At 44.3% G+C, this 26652-nt stretch overlaps 1 protein-coding gene across 1 annotated transcript in view; it reads right to left on the reverse strand.

Annotated features, from left to right (window-relative positions):
* LOC126557487 (hemicentin-1-like) overlaps positions 1–26652 on the reverse strand; it is a 52014-nt gene that overhangs the window by 11685 nt on the left and 13677 nt on the right. Inside the window, exons 2-3 of the mRNA XM_050213280.1 lie at positions 17293–17409; positions 10148–10348 (exon numbers count right to left, since the gene is read on the reverse strand). Of these exons, the coding sequence (XP_050069237.1) occupies positions 10148–10348; positions 17293–17409 (318 nt within the window). The remainder of the gene's footprint in view (positions 1–10147; positions 10349–17292; positions 17410–26652) is intronic.

Below are 26652 nucleotides of genomic sequence, written 5' to 3' on the forward strand. Positions count from 1 at the left end.
CAACTGTTTCCGTTTGTTTTCTCGGCTCTCAGCTACATTCGGTGCAATTTGTTCTATTAATAACCTTTTGTTCGGTGAATTCATTCGCGCTTTTCCGGTAATGTTTTCGCCTAGCTCTTAGTGGCACCCAAAACGGACCTTACAATAGCGCCGCTCGTCGACGTCACGGACAACCGTTGTTGGAAAATAATTTGTTTTCAGCTTTTTCTTGGTTGACAGCCGGTACAGTTTGAAACCAAATGTAGCGGCAACACCATGGGCAACATTTGAAAATGGGGTTCGAACGCGGGCATGTACCTTTGGTACCGTGCAACGATGTTGGTGAAAAATAAATATGATCATCGTTTTTATTTGCATTGCATCTAGCATTTCTGCAAAGACACACGAGCTCATGATGGTTCGCTTTATGTCTTGAAGGGCGATGTATGTGTCTTTTGGTAGGTGCTTCCGTCACAGTGTCGTTGAATTTAATGTACCCCACGCCGGCGACTACGCACACGTTCATGGTTAACAATGTTTTACTGGTAAATTTAATGATGAACCCGTGCCAGAATGCGGGACTGCTGGTTTTGCTAAAAGGTGTAAAACAGTGGCATTGTATTGGGTGGCTTTTTTGCGCTCACAGAAGATATGAGGCTTGAGAGACGTCTCTTTAAATAACTGTAAGCATTCAGAAAGATATTTGCGGAAAACCACGTGACACTGTTGTTTGGAACAAAATTTACAGCTAACTTTAATCAGCATGGATGAGGATTGTGGCTCTGAAGGCATATAGTATTCGGATTTTCGTTTCTTTTAAAGCGTGTGCAAGGAACTGTGGTGAAGGAGGTGGTGTGAAATAATTTTAAAATGTATATATTCTAGTTCCATTCGTAGGGCGGTAGGATGTTTATCCTACCTTCAAGGATGTTTACCGTCTATGGAGTCTTGTTTCGCAAGAGAGCTCGTCATCCATCGAGTATCTTCAAGGGACCTCTTCTTCCAAAAGTTTAAGTTAAAATTCCGTTCTGAAGCTCTGGAGAAAATATGTTTAACTATTGCGTATGTAAATAAAAAAAACCACCTTTCTTCACTCCATTATGAGTCGGTAAATGAATCAATTGATATTTCCTTGAGTCTCCTACATTTTCAACGAAGAAACAAACGACCTTCCATAAAAACCTGAAATCATGCGCACTGTTCCAGCTAGCTTATTAGTTCTAATAATTAATCCTTGGGGCTCTTACAAACAAGAGTAGCTAAAATCTTGTTCACCTTTTTTAAAGTTAAACCACAAATAACGCATACCACGGTCTCGCTTATTAATCTACTGTACCATCCCGAAGGGCACATGTACATGCATCATTCATCCTTCCCGTTAGCCGCAAAACATATTTTGTTGATTTTTCATTGACTCTCCAAACTTGCAACCCCGAACCGGACAAAAGCCCTCGCGCTCGATACTAATGGGTTGGAGGTTGTTTCGGGAGGCAACACCGGGAAATTTATTTCCATTACATGACTCTGATGCCCCTGGACGCTCCGAGCTTCACGCTAGCAATCTCGATGGGCGCTGGATGTACTGTTTGGACCGTGCCCGGGCGAACCACACGCTTGTAGATAATTTATACGGCTTCCCTTCACTGCACGGTTCTACCCATTCTTCCCCCCAAAAACCTACCGCAGCTCCCGAAGAAGGGAGTTTTGACTGCAATGCAACAAATATTTCATGCCACTGCCGATCCGATAATAATGATCAGAATCGGGCAGTGAAACCGGTACCGGGGCACACACTCGTTACGTATTAAAGCGTACCCGGTTAGGAGGGTTTTATTCCATTTTATATAGCGTTCGGTTGTTAAATTAAGATATGCAGAAACCAAAAACCAAACGAGATCCGATTTCGGGGGAAAAAACCGCACTGATAACGAGATAATCAAAGGGTCTATAGGTACGTTTCCATGGCACTAGCGAAGCGGAAGGTGCGAATGATTGCGAACCATCGTTGTGCAATAAAGTGGCCGAAAAATTCGACCGCCTCACCTGATGGAATTGACGGAATCGTCAGAAGTCTTGCTATAGTGTTTGGGTTCGTCTTCATGAAAACTACCCGACCTAGAGGGGCCCCGGTGTGCGGGTCGTTAGCGTCCAGCTTGTGCAGGAGTTGGGATCGTTTTCGTTTCGAAATGTTTTATTTATTAGCTCTCCGTATGGTGATTTATTGGCGAGAGGAGTTTGGGATTAGTTTTGCAGTCACATAAATCTCCGTTCGGCCTCAGGGGCTTCATGATTTCTTTGCTCCCCAGCATCGCTTTTTGCAAAACGAACAAACCTGTCCGACAGGTACGAGGTTGTATTAATGCTGGTGTGTGTATGTGTGTCCTGTGCGAACACAGGTGCAGGCCAAGCCAGCAGAGAGCATAAACATTGCCAGCAAACACTCACGACCCTCGGTTTCTTTCCGAATGCTGCAGGTAGGTTTGTGATTTCTTTTCTACGCCTGGCATCAGGATTCAGGAATCGGGGGTTGTGCAGGCTGAGAGTTTTCTTATATGCTTCGATTCGTTTCATTACTCTCCACAAATTTCGTTCCACTGAGGGTGTGGTACCGGTAGCATATGACTTTCCGGCTGGGTGTGGGTATTTTATTGGAAAATTAAGAGTCCCTCTTCCATTCACGGTATTGATGCCAGGCTACAGGTTCCCGGGGAAAGGTGCCTTGTTTATTATTGATTAGAATGGCATCCATAAACGGATCGCAGCGTGTAGGACGTCCAATGGTGAGGCTTTATTGGTTGATTGGGTGTCCCTAATGTGGACCAATAAAACTCGATCCACTCGAGCGTCCACCGCTCGCACCCAGCTTTTTGTAATGGCAGGCTAGAAACACACCGTCTCGTAGGCGAGATTGTTTTCAAACACAAACCGATACTTGGCATTCGGTTCCGTGGTGTGGGCAGGGAAAAATATGACCTCCCATTAATCTTTTACAACTCTCTTTGCAAACAACTGGTTTTGTGGTACACGATTTACGATGAAATTGATTCGCCCAGCTCTCCCCAGCTCCCAACTTCGATTTTACCACATACTTCTGCTCTAAAGTGTGGTCACGATTTGATTCTCCAACAGCGATCGCAATAAAAAACAACAGCCGGAGCATATGTTTTACTCTCATCTTCTGCGATCACAATCGACAATGAATGTGTGAGCAAATTTAATCTCCATTATCGGTTATCGAAGGCAACTGATCCACACGGCACACTCGGTCGGTTGGATTCCGGGCAAGGTGGCAAATATTTGTCGATCGGTTTCGACTTCGCCTGGTTTTTTTTTTTGCTTTTTTGAATTCTTTCAATATTTTACTCCCTGGGACGTCAGGTTGCAAGGCTAAAAACGCACAGTTGCAGGTCCGGATACCAGACCCGGTGCCAGTTTTAAGCAAACATTTGCATTTCCCATGAAGCGGACAGTTATATCTCCAATTAGTTTATCAAAATGTAAATTTTTATGCTCTTCCAGCCACAGCTTACCCGCAAAAATACGGCAGCATACGACCAGTGTGCATATTCTATACATTCCAACCCGCGCTTACCCGGCAGGCTGCCGAACCCGGCAGCTTCTAACCGAAAAGTAAGCATCGCTCGGCACGATGTGTCACATGTGAACTACCAGAGGGAAACTAGCGGTGCATTCGTTTTGTTTCGTTCGCTGATTTCCTTTTCCTTGTTTCGGTAGGGTTTACTGTTTCTATTGTTGAACGGTTTATCCTTTCTGCGTGGCACGTTTGGAGCGTTCTGGCCGCTGTGCATCGACTTTCCGGCTGGCGGCACGTTTCGTATTTTTGGAGTCCGGATGAACAAAAAGAAAACTACGAGTTGGATGGACATGGGATGGATGGCATCGCCGAGAAGGAAGGAGAAACGAGGAAGGATTTGAACTTTTAATTCTTTTTTTTTTTTTTTGTTGTATGTGTTGCAGTCGCTACTTCAAACTGTAGAGAGTTTCCAGTTCACAGATGTCTTGTCGCCGGTGTTCCCAGTTGCGTTCGCTGACAAATGCAAACGAGCTGAAGTTGAAGCGGACAGTGACAATTGCACCGTACCCCACTCTGCCAAGGGGGCTGGTCAGCTGGGAAGCTTTCCGGCCGGCCTTTGGGGTGCAGAATGAATGTTCCACTTTGGCCCGCTGGGCGGAAGGTTGTTCGGAATAAGTCTAAATTTTCCCATTGTTTCCACGATGTTCCACGGTGTATCGTTCGTTGTCAGGAAGGCGCAGAGTCCGCTTTTTTTTTTGTTGCTGTTGTCTCTCGTTCCAGTCTCGCTTGCCAATGACCATTATTTGCTCTCGCCATAGCGAAAGGCAGAGAGATCAGGGGCTGTATGCTAAAGCCACCTCACCCACCTGTTCCTGAGGTTCAGTAGGAGAACCTCCTCGGGTATTTATGTGTGTGCTTCATGATAGTAACAGCCAAAAAAAAAAGCGATTCACTCATCCTTCCGTTTGTTTCCGACCGTTTCGTGAACATTTGTTTTGCATGATCGTAGGCGAAGCGTGAAGTGGAATGAAAATATGAATAACGGAGCTTGGTTTGGACCTTCGATGCGGTTCACACTGTTTTTGCGCTTCGTAGGCATTAAGTCCTGAGAAGGGGAAGGGGAACGGGGTGTGAGCTGCGGATTTTTCCATTCGCAAAACGCTTCCGGATGGCAGATACAGAACACGCTGCGCAGCGCTACTGTCACGGATGCAATCGAGCGTGTTTTGTGGAAGCGAATGATCGAGGATGCAATTTTCCGTTTGCCGTACGTCGGCACGGGACGCAGCCTCGGATCGCGGTCCGGTTTGGGACGACACGGGTTTTTTTATGATCCATTCTGTGCCTGTGCAATGCTGTCAGAGATGAGTTGATTTGACACGAATTTAGCAATGTGATTGTGTGATCGTTTCCCTTTTTTTTTGCTGTGTGTGTAGAACACACAGGCTCGGGATGAAAATCGATTCAGTGTGGATTAGATGTCGGAGCAATTTATTGTTTTTTGCTGTTGTTTTTATTGCAACAATATGCAAATGCATTTAAATGTTGATTTGACGTGTTATGTTTTCTGTTAGTCGTTTAATTCCAGCCTATAGTTTATCATTCTTTTGAGGATTAATTGTGAAGTTGATACGTACACTGGGCTTTGCGGAACTGAAGCTTCATGTGTTAAAAATAAAAAATAATTCTTTGCTGTTTTATAAATCCGATAATCTTGGGGAATTTCACGAATGATTTTATGCTGATTTCTCTTAAGAAGTTCGTTAAATATTTGTATCAGATTGCATCGTTCTTTAAATCATTCTTTTCTCATGTCAAGTTTCTGTGTTGATCTTCACAGTGCTAACTGCAATTGTGCATATAATTAGCCGGTAAATATTAGCCTTTCATATGTCATCTCGCAAAGTACCAGATAATATGGCCCACACTACTGTCACTTAAGCGCAATCTCTGACATGACAGTAAAACCGCCCAAAGAATTTTGCTACTAATTACTTTTATCAGATTTTCCTTTAACCCCGCGACAGCCTGCGCTGGTAATGTCCCTGATGGCACAATTATGTGCCCGAATGAACTGTGACGATGGCACAACACAAAAGCCAAGGAAACCGTGAGGGAGGTTTCACATTTATTGCTCCTTTCCCAGAAGCGACGCATGTGACACGTCACGTAGTCGGATTGTTCCTGGGCGGAAATAAATTCCACTTTTATCCATTTCCAACTATCCTCGAGCGATACTCCGAGTGTGTTGGAGCGAGGAAGAACTCAACCAGCGAGACGCATTTCACGGCCGTCTCAAAGTTCTGAGCCGTTATCGCACAACACACACTCACACACACACACACACACACACACACTTACACACACACACATGTGCGCACTTAACACACTTGTGCCATACACAGTGGCACTTGTGTCCTGAAAAGTTTATTATTTCCGGCATCAACCCAACCATGCTTCGAGTGTGGCTTCCGCCGCGCCTGAAAGTATGTGAGCGTGCGTAAAGAAAGAATAAAACCGAATCCGAAGCAATAGTAAGGAAACACTTTCACCACCCATCGGACCACCCACACGCGTACGGGTAACTCCCAAAGGAACTGTTGTCACGTTGGTGCCACAGAAAGCCGGCCGAAACCGAAGGGACCTTCCGTGGAAGTTGTGCAAACGCATCGCCAAGCTTTAGCGTGATTTCCCGGACGATTCGGGACTTCCGCTACAGCTGGGCAGGCGGTGACAGGGTGGACTTTAAGCGGCATCCCGCGGTACCCTTCCGACGTCTCGCTGCTGCTCAGGCAATTGAAAGCGCAAAATGTCTCTCGTTTTCCGGGTTTCAGCAACAGCCACGTTCCAGCTCCAGAAAAAAAGCTCATGCTCCCGGCGGAATGGCATAAGTCATTCCGGTTGACTCAGGCGACTCGGGTGGCAGAATTTTTTAGATGGCCTCCCTCCTGGTGAAGGAATTTACCACAGCGCAATGGACATGGGCATGATGATGGCTGGATGGGGTTTCGCATGCCATAGGAAACCATTTGAGCTTCACAAAGGCCAGAGCGCTGGGGAAAGAATTAAAAATAAAATAAACCCCCCTCGGGGTGCCGATGAACTTTTGCAGATGAAATAAGCCACCAACGGCAGTAAGTATTGGTTGTCCTTTTTTTTTACCCCAAAAGTGCTTAAAACCTTCCCAGTCTGTCCAAGCACTGGAAGCAAGAGGTGATATAAGGGGCTGACCGTAGTCAAACTTTTCCTCCCACACTCGGTACGTGAGTTCTCACCCTTCCCCACCCGGTGTCCCACACCCGGGGACGGAAATCTACTCTCCTGTGGAAGTTCATTTTCCTGCTGACTTCCGTTTTCCGGTGGCCACAAACATGGGCCACCACCACTTTCCACGTACGGCAAGAAATGGTAGCGCATTGCGGGAAAACGGCTTCAAGAGGAGCAAATGTGGTCAGAACTGTGAACTGTGGATGGAACACCGTCACCGTATGAAATGTTTTTTTCCTGCTGGAAGTGTAGGAAAGAGGACAAACAAAAATAAAATGTAAAAAAAAATACAGCGATGTGACAACAGATTGTCAAAGGGCACGACCAGAATCATCATCTGCATTAGGTTATTTACTGGAGGGAAACGTTTTGTTTCGTTTCCTGCTGGGGTTTTCCACTTACTTTCTATGATATGAACTGTAGATCGGATTTGGAAGAGATTGTTATTTGCAATTTGTTTCGATTTGGCTCAAAAAGAAAGTGTATTATGGTTGATGGAGAGTGTGATTTGTCACCAAACAAACCAATAAATAGGGTCAATTCTCCTTAAAGTGATCAGGAAAGCAAGTGACTGAGCACAGGAATTACTAAATTTGGAAGTTTAAAGAACATAGATAAAAATCAAACGATTATCCTATTTGGCAGGATATAATTAGAACACATTAGCGGGGTTTGTTCATGTTTAATTTGCATAAACGTTTTGCCTTCATTCGACGGTATCAGCCAGCCCGCCGTTCGTTGTCAGAAAGCTTTTTCTCAGTAAGCTCAAAACGTTGAAGAGACAGCCCATTAGCCCAGAGTGCTCAATTTCAATGGCATAATTTTCGTAGAATCAGCCTGAATGAAGCGTTCTGGATCGGAACACAACGAGTCGAAACTAGCAAAGCGCGATGCGAGTTCATATCTTATCCTTCGCCTAACTTTCAACACGGAACATTGATGAGGCACACATTCGACTCCGACAGCATGACGAAAAGCTTAACTGGGTTGGTGCATTGATTTAACTCTTGAGCGATCTATTTGGAGCGAGAATTAACTTCGTTTTTAAACCTCTATCCAACGGGGAAAAGTTACCACTGCAAAGCGATGTGGATTTGGTGCTTGTGCACTTTGTGGGTAAGCCGTGCTCAAATAATTCTAATATTCACAACCGTGTGCCATCATCCCAACCTGATCCCTAGCATAAGCATTGCAACATACAGCAGATGGTATTTATAAGTATCGTTTTTTGATAAAACAGCAATTTGGTAGCTTTGGTGACGGACCGTTAAGGGGGAAAAATGCATTGCGCACAGTGAAAAGCTCTCGTTAATTGTGTGCAAAAACTACGATACCTAGCCAGCTGAATGGTGCTAGATAACGTTGTTGGGAACTGATGAAAGCTGAACACTGGTGCAAAGTTTCAAATGTATGGTAAAGCACATGAATGTAGCAATTTTCCGACCGATCGCTCGTGTGACCTCGTTATAGAAGCAAACTAGTGAAAATGATTGCAATTAAGCCGTTCGTACTTTTGCCGTTGCTCTTGCTTCTGGTTGTTTAATTGGTGCATCGAATCGATGCAAATGCATTCAATAGATCTTTTTGATTGCAGCTTGTTGAAAGAGTTGGTCTAAAAGAAGCTTTTTAATTGATAAAAGTATATTTAGAACCCAAAGTATTTATTTATTCGTTGGGAGCTTTAAAGAAGCGAATCAAAAAATAATTTTCCCTCCTACTGTTTGCCGGAAATTGTAACTTTCCCCCATTTTCGCTACGGATTCACTCGCCCAGAATCAACCGGAACGGAACTCGGCCAATAAATCCTGACACAGGATGGTTCCGCTCCGAGCGCTTTCACTCGCGTTAGGGGTTAAACTTTTTTCATTGTTACAACCCCCTGAACACATTCGACACTGGGACAAGAAGTTCCACCACGTGACACCTTCCAAGCCGTACACTTTGCCAAATGAAATCACTCAAAAAGATTTAATAACCTACGATTGTTACGGTACGTGCGGTGAAAGTTGAAAGGTTGTCTCCGGGATTTTTCTGATCCTGACAGGGTGTGTTTTTCCTTTCCGTGCTCATGCTTTTCCCTTCGTCTGAAAACCATACGACCGGTTGGCTGTTTGGCTGCAGTTCAGCCAGCATCCAACAGTGGAAGAATGAGAAGAAAATTCAACCCAACCTCGGAACCATACTATCGTACCCGAAATAAAAGCCCGTGGCAAGATAAGGATGTGCACACAAGGGAGAGAAAATCGGCGACTACCCGGTGAACAGGAAAAACCCGCCATAAATCAGCATGCGAGACAGCGAGTTTTCTTTACCGGCAAAAAAAAAAAGATTTCCAGCACCACATTGAAACCTCCAAAATCCGAATTGCGAATGGTAAGACATCCCATGGGTGGTGGTGCAAAAATGGTACAGTAATGGCGGAATGGCGGCCGGGTGTTGTGAAGCCATAGATTGGAAAATGGGAAACATTTTTGCCATCGGGCACGCAAACGATCGATGATTCATCACGGGTTGCGCCATGTTGGGTTTTGTCGGGGCAAAGTTTTCCGCCGACGTTTCGATGGGGAGGAGGCCAGTTTCGTTCTACCCAGAGTGTACAAGTGTTACTGACACGAAGGCAATGATAATGGGTGGCATCGGTTATGGGTGGAATGGGCATGGCGGCAAGCAAGATGATGTCTTGTGAGATGATCGGAAGAGCTTATCGGCGATTTGTTCAAACAACTCACAAAAGACGGGAAGAAGTTTTCCGAACTGGGTGGGAGCGATTGTGATGGAGCGTGGTAGAGACAGCGAAACAGCAAAAGCTGTTGTAGTTGGCTGATAATCGTCCACGGGAAGAGTGTAGCGCCGTATATTGCTGGTAGCATGGTTGTGGGAAGTGGAGGCATTTTGTCAACGTAGTGGAACGAATGATATTATCAATAAAAAAAAGCTATGAAAAACATAAACGATCAATTTTGCAAATCTGTCGTGAACTGTGGTAACATGTATGTTATTTTATTTTTATTTTTTAAATTAGTTTCTTGGAAATGCACATGAGATCTGACCATGTCATCAAGACGTGCTCAAAAACACTTTAAATTAATTTTCTTCATTATGCAATTCAGTGCTTGTGTATAAGTATTGCATACCTTTAGGGGCATAACAGAAATAGTAACTTTCCAAGTATTAAGCAACTTTAGCGGATTTGTGTACAATGATGCAATCAATCAAACCTGTTATGGCATTTCCAGGTAATAGAGCTAACTGGCAATCATTGACTGCATTATTTGTGCATTTTGTGGAAACCATTGCAACTTCAAAGATGAAGCACTTCCCTGAACAGCATGCATCACATGACGAAAAAGCCGTTGATGTACTTACCAAGAATTTCCACGTGATGCGTAATTTCGCGCGGGTCCAGCATCGCTATCTGGCAGATGTAGTCTCCTGCGTCCTGCGGTACTGCATCGCGTATCTGCAGCGAGTAGCCATTCACGAGCCGGACGCGCGGATCCGGAGTGACTTTGACCGAACCAGCGGTCAGGATCGCGATGCCCCGCTTCCAGGCCAGCACGTACGTACCTGTATGCATGGCGAAAGGGATGGGAATAAAAGATGAAACACAGTTAGTGATCGGTGTACATCGGTCGTTTGTGTGAGACGTGTTCAATTTCAGGTAAACCATTAGATGGTTTCGAGCTCCAAGGCAGACCAACATTCTTAATTCCAAGGGTGGCCTACCGCGTACATCGCTATCAATCTCTGCGTTTGCTTTTCCCACCAGTGCGCCTTATCGAAGGATGGCAATAAAGTGTAAGTTTTTATGAGTTCTTGTTAGCAATAAAACTGATAGCACGCACCCGAAACCTTTCACCGAGCCCTGGGAAGGGCTAGTCCTTGTTTTGATTATTGTTCCCGGGAGCTGTGATTATCCCTTTTGTGGAGTTGGAGTGTTTGTTTGCTTTCTACCCAACGACCAACTACACCAACTAGCGACCGCTCACGCACAGCTCAGATTTCCTTTCCATCGTCCGTACCAAGTGATCAAACATTAACGAGGGACATCCGAAGCGAACCGAACTGTTTCAAGGACACAGTGACGCGTTGGTGTCATACTAAACAGCCAAAACATTCGAACGCCTCAGCTGCTTCCCATTAGTGAGTTGTGCAGCGTTAAAACAAGAAAAAACTAAACGGGAGACCTCCTTTCTACCCGCGAAAGCCGTAAATCCCTTGACGCGAAAAACGAACCTAATTAAAATTAATGAAGTCTTTCGCTATAAAATTACATGCAAAATTGATCCGAAATATCCGATGTGCCGACGTCTTGGTGAAGTATCCCACCGACACGCGGCCGTCCACTCGATCGTTAAATGAATGTCCCAAAGCAAGGGACCGGGGAGTCGATCCCAAACAAACGGACACCGGCTACGGCCGGTCGATGAAATGTTATTGCCCTCGATTCTAGGACACTGATGCTGAAAGTTGTTAAACGACTACGGTAGGTATGGAAGGGACGATGATGACCATTATTGTCGTAGTGGCAAGTGTTCTAGCAGCTGACGATGTTTTTGAATAGGTAATTTTGTCAACCCACGTGTCCCTAACACTTCGGGCTGGCGTCACTTTCCCTCCGCGTCGGTCAGTGATAGTCGCGTCAATGGCAACCCATGGCCGGCAGCTGGCAGCGATGGTAGTCATGGCCGCGAGGCTTGTGTCCCATCATGCCAAATCACGCTACGCAGTACCAATCACCCGCTAACTCGGCCTGCAATTCGCGCGATAATCTAAATGTTTATTCAGTTGAGACAAATTTTATTTTATTGCTCCCGTTTTACGGCCCATCGGATCGGACCTATCGCAGGGTAGGCGGGTTTATCGAGGTTGTTTGGTTGGGTCCAGCTATGGTTAGAAAGGAAATAAAAAGGAAGCAGCACTGATAGTAGGAAAGTGCTTTTGGGGTGCGTAACGAAATTCGGCGCGCACTAAATGCGCTATCAGCTGGGTTTGCGCGATATCGAACCGGTTAGATGGGTTTGTTTTGGGAAATGGAGTCGAGTGTTGGGATCGCAACGAAAGATGGATGAGAGTTCGCACGAAGTTGAGTTGGTAGAAGAAGTCAACTTTAACGACTCATTAAAGTATGTTTAAAAACGACCAAACTCATGTAGCTTTAATGACGGCAAGATTTGTTTCCTAAACAACAGTGCTTAAAGGGCTCAAGTGTATTTAATGTTAGAATTTTTATAATTTGCTAAAAAAACTTAAGTTACAGTATATGTAAATAAAATTGGTTTCTAAAAGAAAGTCCACCACCAGGTCGCAACCATTTTCCTGCCCATCGATGATATATAAAAGGGTTTCACCAGTCACATCAGTCAACCATTATTATTGTTGTTCAGCTGTCTGTGTCCTCAAGTACGTCATGCTGGAATATTGTGCAGGAAGAAATCGATACGTAACGCACTGCCGTCGTTCACAACTACAACCGGCACACATCAGGCATCAAACGAAATTGGGAGTGAGTTGGCCAATGCTGGGGGAAACAAAATGCTCGCTCGGATGAGTCCGGTGATATGCCCTTTTGTTTTTGCCCTGTTCCAGTTTATTCGGTACGAGAATCCGAAGAGTGCCTCTATATCTCCTGCTGTACACGTCTGTCATTTTGCGGTTTCTTCCTACGGTTTCGGCCAAACTTGTCAGCATCAGCATGGCGTCGCTTTCGAAGCGAGTAGCTGCCTTCTTCTCCCATCCGTTCGGGGTGGTCGTATCATTTTACGCTTTTGCCTACATTTAGGCGTTACCGTAGTGGAACGCTGTATGGCGAGCGCGTAAGAAAGTATCCTGCAGAGTAATGTGAGGTCATTGGATTTTTCTAGCTTCCATTTTTCGTTTCCGGCGCGCACTGTGGATGGTTCTCGAACTGACGTGTGTCAGTGAGAAGCGGCCGCTCGTTGATAGCCACTGTACAACACAATCTGATTGAACAGACACGGGTTCCGAGCCGAGAAAAACACCTGAATACGAAGAAACGTGATGTGTGTTGTAGGCTACCACGGCATCGACTGCTCGGGCTCGGGCTGTCCGATGTAGAACGGTGCTCGTTTTCAAGTGTACAACATCGTCAACCTGGTGTGTTTGGTTCGAGTTCCGGTGCAACCGAGCCGCAGTACCAACATCCAATATGGGATCTGCTTTTGACACAATTCAAATTGAGTCTCTGCAGAATGGTGCACAGCGTTCGGCGTACCGTACAGCTGGTCGGCGAACCACATGGTCGCGTTGTAAGTCACGGGTGTAGAGCGCTACAGGACCGTGTTGCCAGAATCGATAAAATTTCAAAGCGACATGTACCGGCAAATTCGCCTTGCGACGTCCGCATGCAGCTCATCGGCGTCATCAGCGTTATTGACGGTGCGGTTTCTGTGCTTGTCGTTGATTGATTGTCATAAATAATTGTACCACGAACGGCCGGTGTGTTCGGTGTACGGTCGAATCGATAAAAAGGTCATTCCGATTCGTCTGCCGAATGGTCGGCAGACCATCCACATGGACATAGGGACAGAGTCGTTTTGAATTATGAACAGCACGTCAGGACGGACGTCGTTTTGAACATGGGGCAAACGAGCTGTGTATGTGTGTGTGTGTGTGTGTCTCCCAAGGATACAGCCGTCCGTCTCCGGGAGAAACAATGAACGTGGGATTATTAAAAAGGGATTATTAAATTGGAATGATCGAAGAAACGATTGGGATTGGGTGCTTGAACCGATAAGCAAGCTTGACAGCTTGATGTGGCAGTGCGATCGATCCTTGTCATTTTGTGAGTTACCACGGAGAAACCAAGCCCTTCTGGTCAGGAAAGGTAGGAGCAAATTGAAATATAGATATTCGAAAGAAAACCCCAATTTTGATGCTCACAACACAAGTTGGAATAGTTTTCCCATTTCGAAGATTATCGTGCTGCCTAGGTGTGTATAACTTACTCTATATTAAAACAGAATGACAGCTCTTCTGACAGTTCTTAATCGGTTTGTTGAGGTGTTGCTGGAACTTGGATACAAAACCCATCATTACCATCCATAAAAGAGTATCGAAACGTGGTGTAAAATCGGATGGATTGCCTTCAGCCAACACTACTGTGTTCAGTGTGACACTATTAGTGAGCCGGGTGTTGCACCTTTACCAGTTCGCCAACCATCTAAAGTGTGGCCATCTGGCCGGTGGTTTCGCTCGAAGGATATTGATTGAATTTGCAATCAAAATAAACTCGGCCACAGAGCTCGTGTAGAAAACCCTCACCCATCCCGCCGCTCACCGACAATCGACCGCAGGAGGTAGAGCTCTTGCTCTTCGTCGGTTGCCTTTGCCGGTTGCTAGCCAACTGTCAAAGCAAATCGATTAATGTCGTTAGCAATAGGTCAGGATCAAGCGTATACTGGTGCAGCTGGTCTTGGAAGCGATGGCAGCGAGTACCCTGATCGCCATATCCAGCGGCCATGCAATCGGATGTGTATCTTTCCTGTGTCGAGTTTACCGTGTTTGCTGATACAAGGATTTGATGAATGGCCGCTGATTACTGGGTAGTAGTGCCTGGGTGGGACAACGGATGGCCGGTCCAGTACTGTTTGACTGACCTTTGGCATACGATGATATATATAACGCTCTGGAGTAGCTCTTTGCCGAGCTGGCTGGCATGCAGAACATATCCTAGCGATTAGGGGTGTGAGCAACCGGCAGGTTCGTGACGGGTGGACAGGATCCGATGTCGTACATCACCTGTAGCACTGATTTATTTTCGTCTAATAAGTTGCAAATGGTTCTCCGGTTGCAAAGGAAAACAACCAGTGCAAATTAATATTATTATATGGGCAAAGGCACGAGTGCAGGATGGCGATAATAATAGACGAGATGGCGAGGTTAGCCAGATTACACCGGGGACAATGTTGTATTGTAATTTATACACAATGTAGAAACATTCTTGGTAGGTATTTTACTGTTAATAATACTATTGCTGGAACTAGGACGCCATTTGAATCATGACGAGAATGTTTGCCAATGTTACTATGTGTTAATTTATGTTTCAAAAGAAATGTCACCGTTTTGTGGTTAACCCGAAAAAGGACATTGATTATTTTATCAGTTATAATACATTCTAGAGAGCAATATGTTCGTGGGTAACATATGACTTCCACTTAAAAATTCTATACCTCACTTATTGATCGACAATAATTTAGAGAGTGAAAGAGGGAGGCGAAGAGAGTTGTTCCAATTTTTCTTTGCTCCTCATGGCTACCCAACGAGGTCAATGTTTGTTTCGTTCTCTATTTTATTATGCCAGGACCGCAAACAAATTTTCACTTCCCTTCCCAAGGTTAGTGTTGGCATGCTTCACCACCCTGTTTGGGGACTTTCGGTTCGATTTTTGCGTGCTCTTTGTTGAGTTCGATTGCTGCTAGTATTAGCCGCACGTGGTCAACATGGTCAGCACGGGACACGGTGCATATTGTAACATATTAGCGCGACACAGGGAAATTTATTGCCTTCAGACACCAACAACGCAACAAAAAAAAGAAAAACGCATCGATTTCTGGTACTAGTTCGGTTCTGGCTGCTTTGCTTTCTGCTCAATGGTCAATGAATAATAATCGGTAGTTTGTACGTCGGAACACTCCGCTACTCGGCTCGGTGCGTGGAAGAATGGGACGAGTTTAGTTTCGAACTACCAAGGAGGAGGATGGAGGTGTGCAAAAATAAATTTCTCCTCCTCATCAATGTTGCACCGCGCACCCGGTCGTTTGCTGTGTTGCTGTGAAGCCAACGACAGCTATGAATTCAAAAATATGACAAATTTCACCACCCAACCTTCAGCATCCAACCACCAGCTCGAAGTCCCGAACCCCAGGCCGAAAGGTACAAAACAAACGGATTCCGGAGCGTGGTGGGAAGGTTTCCGGAAGGCCGTGGTTTTGAATTCCACCGTCGTTATAAATTTGCCATCCATAACGATGACATTAAATATTGATCGGTCCCGGACTGTCGGTGTAGATTTGTCGAACGCTGAGGTTTTTTTGCTTTTGTTTCTTCCCGTCATGAATTTCTCACGCTATCCTGCCACCGTAATGATGGGCAACCACGTCTTGAGCTTTTGCGGGTAAGGTCTGGTTGGTTGGAGTTGTAATTTATTTACCATTTAACTGCACCATAAACAGCTCGATAGCATATTTATTTGTGGAAGTATACGAGCGTTTGCTTAAAGTTTTTAATGCCCCAAACAATGCACCGGGTTCGGGAGGGCAACAATGCCCGAACGATTGATTTATTGTTTTGAGATTGTTTGTTTTATTGACGGGGTTAGGATTTAAGATTTGTCAGCCGAATGGATAGAATATTTGGCAAATGTTGGTAGTTGGCAAGTTGAAAGCACTCTCGATTTTGTTGTAAAGAAAAGACCTTCCAAAGCAAGGATCTTTAAACAATGTATTAAATCCTCCTTAAATAGTTTATCGAGAAAACCTTGAGAAAGCTTGAGCTCTCCTCTTGAAGGCATAAAACATTCCAAACCGGGGAAAATAAAAAGATCAAACGATAACTCGTTTTAAACATTTTTCCTCATTTCTTACCACACAAACGAAGGCTTTGAGGTGCGTTTCACTCGAAATCCCATTTTACAAATACAACCCCTTCTTCAAGGAAAAACGAAAAATATGTTTCATAATACAATAAATCCCGAGTAAAGGTCTGGGATGTCCCGTCGCTGTGTTGTAGCAATTTTTTAGATTGATCATGTTTGAGATTACGCTATTTTTTTGTTTCTTGTAGCTGGATTAAGCGTACCTTTGGCTTGTGTAACGCTTGTAACGCTGAAAAAAAGCAACGATTCAGTTTACCAAGGATTCCTCTTGGGATTTGTTCGTTCACAAACCTCTTGCATGGACCATATGCGCTCCATAGTACACACCCGGCTAAATGGATGAGTAGCGGTAGGCAAAGAAAGAAAAAGGGATAAATCAATTTGTGTTTTATTTGGCACAACCCTCAGCACACTCCGTCCTTCGAAGGGATGTCCAAACGCTTGCCTGGCCACCACGGGAGACCTTCCAGAGCTTCACGTGTTCGTGTGCGGCACAGCAGAGACCGAAAGAGTTCTTCTTACAAATTAGGCGGTTACGGTCCTGACCCAGTTGAACGCCTTCAATAAGCTGTTTTCTGGGTTGATTATGCTTGCGTTCTTTAACCTATCCGCACACTGACCAATGGCTATCAGAATCTTGCCAGCCAGGGCTCCTGTGGATAATTTCCACATTGTTATGGCTCCCCTGGGGTGATGCCGGGCGGCTACACTCGCCCCGGGAAGGAATAAAAAATAATCTCAGAAATGAATGCCTTCCTCGGAGCCATTTGTTTGCTCTCTGTTGGGGAGAGGGTGAATAAGGGATGCGAAAGGATTCTTGAAGATGCGTCCCAAGAAGACGTTTGTGTCCGTCAGCGTATGTTTGTATGAGCATGTAGTGCAAGAGGGCGCTTACCTGGAGAGGCTACTTCGCAGGGTAGTGTAATCGTATCGCCGACAGCGAACTTGAATGCTTCCGATCTGGAGATGAACAGTGGTTCCGCTTTGTTGAGTATTTGACTAGCTGCTTCTCCTGTGGAAGAGATCGTACATAAAGAAACCCATTTTAATAGTGTGATTTTATAGTGCTGGACGCTGTTCAAAAATAAATTCTATCATTAGTTTTCCCAAATTGAAGGTAAACCCATATTTTATTGGCGATTTTCACATGAAAAATCGTGGATATAGAAGTTAACATCCCAGTCAGCTTCCATCTGACATCTGACACTAATTTCACAAAGACATGTTTATTTCAATCGAGCTTTACTGCACACCATAAGGGCTAAGTTTTCCATCTTCGCTCGTTGAATAATTTATACACATTTTTAATTGGTGATACAAGAGCCCACCGTTGGAATAGCTCGCAATTGAGCTTGAAATGCTTGTCGGGGTTTTTAACCGAAGTGGATTCTCGCTCTCCCTTTTTTGTCCTAACTATCCCCAACAAAATCGGGCCATCTGAATTATCGTTCGCTATCGCTCCCATTCTTGGCCCTTGGTTATTCCTTCCATTTTATTCTACTACTCGGCTAAAGATAGTTTTCCAACTTATGAAAGAACGATCCTAACGAAGGTAACATCAACATCACGACTGGAGCTGGGAGTCACACGACGGGGGATACGGGCCAGGAGGTGGAAAAACTTTTCATTTTCTTCTACCCGGAGAAAAATCTGATGCACTTCACATCTCGTCCGCCGCATCCAGCACCAGATGTCCAGCTGGAGAAAGAGAAAACCGAAACGTAGGAACGGTGAATAATAAATGGCACTTGGTGAAAATTATTCATCCGAGCGCACACAGAGAAGCACAGGGGATAAGTTTTGCCTCTCATATTAATTGGCCGGCTCAGCTTTGTGCTACGGTGGCTTAGCCATCCAATCCGCAGTTACCCACGACACGGGAAAGATTTGTGGGCGAAACGAATGGTGCCAAGATTTAGACGGTGGCAAGGGGAGGACCTTTTTTGTTGGGAAAGAAAATTGATATGCTGATTTTTTTTTGCTGTTGCGTGTGTCCTGTGGCTTATTGCTGGAAAGTTTAAAGCATTCGAGCTTCATTGGGTTCAAGATAATATGCACTTATTTGTCTTAATTGGATGACTAAGTGAGAGCATTTTTTTTAAAGTTCGCTTAGCACTCGTATTTCTAATATCCGTAAGTCTTGATGCTGGTAGGACTTCCGAATACCACTTTATTGCTTTCTATTTATGATGATACGGAGCACGATGACAATGCGAAAAGATATATCTATTTATAACAAGCGCAAGTTGGATGATTTTGTAAAAGAGGTACGCGTTTAGCTCCAAAGCATAAGGGTGCTTAAAACCACAGCTGTTGTCGTACGAAGCTCACCTTCTTTGCATCCAGCAGGATCTCGCGGCAACGTACACAAACCAGCTGCTGCTCCTGATGCTGGTAAGAAACAACGTACCGCACACCGAAATACATATGGCCTTGACGGGGCCGAGTGGATTATAATTGTGTTTGCCATCCGTGACAGGTGGAGTTTTCCACCCGGTTGGGCGTAGAAATATCGGGTTGCTCGCGACGGATCAGGTTGCGACGCTTTGAAGCCGTCACCCCGCGTGTTGTGCTGGTTGTGAAGTAATTCTTAGTCACTGGGCTCGACTATGGGCGTCGCATTCAGGAACCACTTTTGATAAACGTCGCCTTCAGACAGGAGAATGTATCCTGGGTCGCTGTCAAGCGGTGTGAAACGGTGTAGTTAACGCACAAATTACTTTACGGTGCCTTGCACCTCTTGCGCTGTTAACCGATTTCAGCACCAGACACACGCACAATTAACCTGTAGGTTAAAAGGTTTGGTTCGTCCGCATGTTTTGACAAAGCGGGGTAAAAAGTGGGAAACAGGAAAATGAGCCATTTTTAAGCCTGTTTTACGCATGAGCTAGCATTGCTTAATCAAGAGTCGGGTTTGTTTTGAAAAGGATATTAAAGTGTCTTCTTTTTGCGATACGATCAAAATGTTTGCTGATTAAAGCTTTGGAAATGGTTCATTTGTAGCCAAGTATTTTCTCTTAGAAAACTGAAATCATTTAGATTTATATTATTTGTGTTTGCGAACACAACAAATCTTTCCACGTCAAAGCCAAAACCACTATCCTCAAAAATTCCATCAAATAACTATCTCCCCCAGGACTGCACATGATGTATGATCCATTCCAATAACCCTTTCCTAACCCGAGACAGCCACCACAAGGTTTGCTTTATTTTGTCTGCTTCCATCCTTTTGTGAGGAACTGTGTGAAGAGATTTTCCTTCTGCCGTAGCCGTAAACTCACTTTTGTTCATCATACACCATCCACCACAACGGCAGGCACTCTGGGACCCTCTTTGCACGGAACGGAACACCATCATCAGCCATAAACGGAACACCATCACGTCGCACGCCGGTAGCATATGAAATGAGGAGTCATAAATTTCCTTTCTCGCTCCGGTTGTCCCACTGTGCATTCCTTCAGGGAACGATGGTCACCTTCGATTCTTTAAGATGGGTTTTGGGTGGAGGGATGAACCAAACGGAAAAAGGACGGACAGGAAAACCACGGATCAAATGAGCCACGAAGAATGGGAAATCGTTTTCACTTTCATCGTGTTTTTTCACACTCCGGAAAAGATATCGCTGCCAGCGAGAACGTGAGTCCATTTAATCTGTTTCAGCTTTGTGGGGGAAAAAACTGAAAAGTAGTTGTTTTCCACAGTTTGCACATGATTTGTTGGAGAAAATTTAGTGCAGAACTTTTTAAGGGTAAATATTAGGGGCTATTCCTATACTGGATTGATCTGAGGAACGTTCTTTGTTCCCGTTTCACAATATCACAATATTTAAATCAATTTTAATGCATTACTCTCTTCTTTGATACGTCACATTTTGTTCTAATTTTCTTTCCTAAATAGTGCTTTATTCTTTCTACTCTCTGTCATGCACATTGCATACCCATAGGCGCTAGCAGTGTTATTTTACAATTAGCACCAAACGTTCCCGAAACGATCAAACACTTGAACAGTTCTGCGTATGTTTTGATTTCAAAAAACTTGAAACTCCTGGAAATCTTCGGCTATTTAAACGCTGAAACCGTAAGCATTAAACTGTTTGCAATCAACAGTACGGCTCTTCAGTTGCTGCTTCGTAGGGCAATAATCATTTTGCCCTTAATTGAAATCGTTTAACCAAAGCGAGGGGGCAAAAACATGCACCCCTAACAGTCGTGTTCGTGTCCCAGAATGGCAGTAAAAATTATGCAAAATTGCTTTAAAAATAAACACAACCATACACATACACACACTCACTTGAAAGTGTTAAAGAAACGTAGGAATGTCATCCGAAACAGGCGAGAGCTTTAACAAACGTACCGGAGCGGCATATGCTAGAACGCTATCGCTTTTAACATCTGTTGTCAATTGAAACGATTTAGAAATGGGAAAATCATACAGTCCAGCTCAACATGCTCGTTTTCGCGCTCGTTTGTGTGTCTGTGCACTGATGGGTGTTGAGAGGATACTACGGAAATTACGGACTAGAGTGCTCATACCAGTTAACGCTTCCCGAGAAAATTCCCTTCCGTGGAAAATAGTTTTATATAATTATAGAAGCATAACGGCATCAGCACCATACATGCACCCTTGATGTGTGTGTGAACAATTTTAAAAGCATATTTCTATTGAATTTTAGTCGTGCTGTCATGCTTTTGTTGCCTTTGTAGTCGACCATTCGGTTTTTAATCAGCCAGATTGTACGCTGTACACTCTAAGGCAAAGCGAAAATTCAACATTGGAAAAGTGCCACGCCACAACCGTTCAACCGTTTGCCAGACACGATGACGTGGGCCGGAGAATTAAGCTTTTAACGAACCGAAAGCTACCATAACCATTTGTAATGAGCCATCGGCATCCTTGGGCAGCCTGTCCGTTGGGAAGCGGCTGGGCGACATTTTTTCCAGCACGTTGCGCCCGGAACGGTAGAAATCCATATGCTGCACAGCAACGGTTTAGCAACATCAAACGGTGGCACATTACTTCGGTGGAAATGGTTCGTTTGACATTCGCGCTGCTTCTTTCTCCGCGTCATGAACGTGGCAGAAGTGTCACCGACGGCACATGGAACTCTAAAGCCCATCAGTTTCATCATCATCATTACTATTACCCTTATCATGATCGTTGCTCGTTGTCATTTGCCGATGGCCAATGTGCGACATTCCTGTGCTACCCCTTTCTGGAGGCTCACCACCTACCTACCCTCGGTCGGGGGAGAATGAAGATTGGATTTGCAAAGTTAGCAGACCGTAACATACAGGCGCATCCTTGTGGCACACGTCCGAATCAGCCGGCCGGAAGGAATCGGCTCGGGCTGAGAATTGAATCAAGTCTGGAATTATGAAAATTTTATTAACCGCTTAAAGCACACACACACACACACACGCACACAAACATCCAACATGGCTTCTAGGTGCAATTAAGATAAAAGCCTGTCGCGAGAAGACGGGACGGTTGTGTGTGTGTGTGTGTGCCATGCCATTCGCAAATCCAACACATTCCGAGCGCAGAACCCACTCGAGAGTGGATTTTAATTGCATTAATACGACGGTTTATGCTGGCGATTATCAGCTTTACCGTTTCGATCCGCTGCCACTCGATGAAATCGTTCGCCGGATTAAAGCCTCGCGACCCCTACCGAGAAAGGGGGAGCGGATGTTGAGTTGGCCGCATGAACGGTTCTAATTTCGATGGCAGAGTTGTGCATTAATAAGTCACAGAAATTGGGCAAACGAAAAACTCTTCGCGTAATGCATTTTACCTCCCTATGGTGGGGGTGGCCCAAATGTCAGAGTTACTCACTAAAACGTTGTGAAAGTAAGACACACTCGCGGTGTGCACAAAAAGTTTTCTTTTTCTGCTTTTTGTGGCGTAACCAAATTAGTACTGAGTGCTAGGGACTGGAGCGAACGACCGAGGCGAGTTTTCTGTGCTGGGAAAAGAACTGTCAGGTTCATGTACTAAGCGCGTATTCGCTAACACTGTCTGGCGTGACGGGTCGTGTCAACGATAAATCAGCCCGTAAACGAGCCGAACGAGCTGCTGTTCCGTTGTACCCCGGCTTTCCACCATCCACCATCATCCTCGAACTTGTCCCCACCCCCCTCCATTATGGTTTGTTGCCTGCCGGAAATCATCCACACCGACAACAACGGCGGGCAGGAGTTTTTCCGGCGTTTCGCACATTCGCGGCCGCGCGCGGTAAGGGAGGATTCCACCAAAATGTGGTTATCGTTCACAAAGTTTAATTATCTCATAAATTCTACGTTATAATAATAATAAGAAGCAGCCGAAAATCGGTCTCCCCCTTGCGTTGCGAGGATGGCAGAAATCCCAGGGATCCTTCAAGATGGTATAATGGTTGGGTTTTCCGGAGACTTTTTTCTTGTCCCTTTTTCTTGCTACTGGGTAGAAGCATATTTTTCTGCACCCGGTTTGTCTTCCTCGCTTCACGTCTTACCCGGTTCCTTCTTCCGTCTGGTGCTGGCAGGTGTGGTTTTTTTGTTGTTATTATGCGTTGTCTTCTTTTTCCTGCTGCAAGTGAGTTAGGTAGAGGCGAGTGTGTAAGATTGCGTGAAGCTGCTGGTGACCATAATGGTAGGTTCCACGGTGACTCTAGCGGCGCGGTATGAATTGCCTAACTTCATTATATTTTAAATCTTCCAACCAAACCAGAGCTGCTCGCGGATCGCTTCCGGCCAGATGGAGATAGAGAGAGAGAGAGAGAGAGAAGAGAGCGACTGTGGCGGAAGCTGCTCAAGCTGCTTAATCCTGCTAGAGTCGCTGATTTGTGTGGAAGTGAATGAATATTTAAATCGCAACGACGCCCGTTTTCTAAGAATCGGCAAGAGGGACTACTTTTGGGAGGAGATTATTTTGGAGCATAGTTTGACGAAGCGATTTGAGAAGTTTTTTGATAATAAAATGACGTAATGTGGTTAGAGGAGTACGGTGAGCTACGAATTAGCACGTAAATGTTGGCGCTTTTCTTACGGTTTTCTAGAAGAAACCATAATCAGCTTCTTCTGGAAAAATGTTCATTTTATAATATAAATATCCTTTTCTTTGTAAAACTAGTTTGATATTGAAATCTTCGATAAAAAACCCGTTTACATTAAAATCTCATTTAGTCCGACCAAAGCACCAGAAAAAATCCGCCATTAATTGCCTTATGGTTCTTGCTGTTTTCATTTTACAAAATAGCGTCACTCCATCCCCACGCTCCACATCCAAGATGGATAGTGTGGCGATAGAGTCATTTCCGAAAGTTGTCTATTCAACGATAAAATGGTAACAATCATGAACTGCGCAAAGCTGCGGATTAAGAGGATTGCCGATGAAAATGAAGTCAAAGCACCATCCAATCTCATTCACAAGCGACATAACACGAGCAGGGGGTAGGAGACAGGCCATGGCTGACGGGAAAAACAACATAGATTTGGAAAAGTAAAACAATAACGGGCCATCGCAAGCCATCCCTAAGCTTTTAAGACTAGCAACGATGGCAAACAGCGTTGGTGTGGGATGAGCGATATCAAAGACCGTTGGCTGAAGTTAAAATGAGCGCTTTAATGGCTTATCATATCGGTGGTTTATATTCTTTAAAGATTGTCTTGTGGGCGATAATCCTCAAACGCTGGGTGGTAGTTTTTTGGTGGCAGGTAAAGTGCAGAAAGGATTAGGAAATTTGTTTTTCGTTTGCTAAAATGCTATCGAACGATATTTTCCATTAAAGCATTATGGAACAAACTATTTAAAAAAATTCTCTTACAGCATTTGATTTAGAAGGTAGAAAATAAAGAGGTAGCATCCGAAACATGTACATGCTTTTACCACATGCTTTTACTATCTCAGATTGTAGATTGTTTCACACGTTTGTGTGCATCTCTGGACATAAGCTGGTTTTTTTTTTCCCAAACCGAACAAAGCAGCTCTAAAGATGTTGGGAGTGTTGTAACAATCAATTCTGCAGTAAGTTATTTTGCTCTTCCTGTTTGCCTACTTGAAGCAGAACCATCCAACGGTTTGCCTCACCGTTTACGGTAATTTGAATCGAGCTGGATTGAACAGAATCCACCCGCAATGCTACCGCATAGTGGAAGCGCCCTTTGCTGTGTTTGAACGACCCAGACGCATACCAAGATGTTGGTAAACATGCCAGCAAAATAACGCTCCTCTAAATTGGAATTGGTCCTCGAACTTGCAGAACACTTGGAGAGAGACCGAGCGAGCGAAACTGCTTGCGAATCTGACGCAGGTTTCACATCAGCGTTTCATGAGGTGAGTCAAATCAAAAGGTTCTTTCCCGCATGAAGACGCTCAGATGGTTTAGGATTTTCGATTTTTACGTGTTCTGTTCCGGAGGAAGAACCTGCTTTGCTTGAGAGCAAAGCAATGGGATTAGATTTGTTTCTGATCATCAGAGAAGCCCGATTGGTGTGGTTAAAAAAGTGGTTCACTGCAGTATTTACATCCCTTTGAAGGTTGAGTCTCAGTTTAAGGTAAAAACGTATGTAAGTATTTGTTCCTGTGTGGTGTGATAAACAAGGGTTGTGCATTAATTTTGTCCTTCAAACAATTTGTTGATACTTTAGGCGCTATAGCAAAACATAAAAGCTTGCCATAAAATGACAGCAAATGAGCTAATTATTGTCATACTAAGCTCGCGATGATGATGATGATTAGCAATAACGGTTGGAAAAATACAATACAAAGCTTCATTGCAAATTTAAATGAGAAACATGTGCAAATCCTTTCCCTTCCTAACAATAATCGTATTAAAGCGAATGTTTTCGTTAATTATGTAAATTTTCTCGTTAGCTCTTGGTGCTGTTGAATCAACCAGAAACCCAAACATGTAAGCTTTACTGACCCGCATTGTCAGCAGCATAATTATCTACGCTTTGCACACAGGCACACACCCAGACACCACCGAGGCAATGAATTTCAAATCCCTATTTATTATTCAGCATTTATTTATCACACATTGTGCCGTGCCGTGTTAGTCGTAGGTACATTGGATGTAAATGGCTTCATTTTTATTGTGACCACATACACAAGATCACAAGGATGTGATGCGAAAAAGAGTAAGAATGGTAAGACAACCTTGCCAGTGGACTAATTTTAATCACACGCTGTGTACCACAGCATCCCGAGGAATGAAGCAGTATTGTTATTGTTCTAATGGTAGCAAATTATTTAAATGAAGAAGCTCCTGTATCTATTCCACGAAAAGAAAACACAGATTTGGTTGCAAGAAATACTTCGAAATGGTTGTTTTCTTACAGCTTGAGGGTGTAAGTAGCAGTACCGAAAGGAGATGATGGTGGATAAATGTGAGAATGTGATTTTTATTCATTGAATTCTCGGGAGTCTTTGCAACTAATCTTTACGTTGAAAAATCCGTGTTCCATATCAATTCTTGCTCCAATAATCTCGAACGACGACCAAACGCTTATCTCATTACAGAACAGTTTAAGATACAGTAGTCAACAGTTTAAGATACCCTTTCAACCGGCTTCACCAGAACAGTTATGATTGTTAAACTATTAAATTCTTTGTGGTGCAGTGATTTCACTCAGCAGCTGCACTCGATGCACTACAGCTTTTGGCACCCTGCCGGGAAGGAATTTAAACGCAATGAAATATTAATATTCACACCGAGTCAGCAGTTTCGTACGAAACTACAAAAGAATGAAGAAAAATTTAATTTTCCACTCATATTTCAAGGTTTAATAGTGGAACCATGCTTTTATTTTTTGAGCGACTGCATTTGAAGCGGAAGGAACTCAGTTGCCGAAGTACCGGAAATTAAAACACAAAACAAAACAGCACCAAAAGAAGAGAAGCACTCGTGAAAATGCAGCGGATGTGCGTGTGCCGGCCAACCATGGTGCAGTTTTCGCAGTAACGTCAGCGATAAATCATGCATATTCATGGCATTTAATCAATTTATGATGCACGGCTCGTGGCCCAAAACCACACGTTGTGATAATTATAGTAATTAATATTGTTTTCATTTGCACTTGCCACCCGGTCGACGCACCAGGCGGGGTCGGAGTTATGTGGATCACGGCCTTTTTGTGAATTGGTTACCGATGTGGAGTACTCTTCCGCGTGTGAATTGATAGTAAATGGAGCATTGTGAGCTTCGAACCATCGGAGTGTCGTCTACTGTAAGGTTAGGCTTCGGGCCCAATGAGACACTCGTTAACTTGTCAGT

This window comes from Anopheles maculipalpis, chromosome 2RL (genome assembly GCF_943734695.1).
Source record: "Anopheles maculipalpis chromosome 2RL, idAnoMacuDA_375_x, whole genome shotgun sequence".
Taxonomy (NCBI): Eukaryota; Metazoa; Arthropoda; class Insecta; order Diptera; family Culicidae; genus Anopheles; species Anopheles maculipalpis.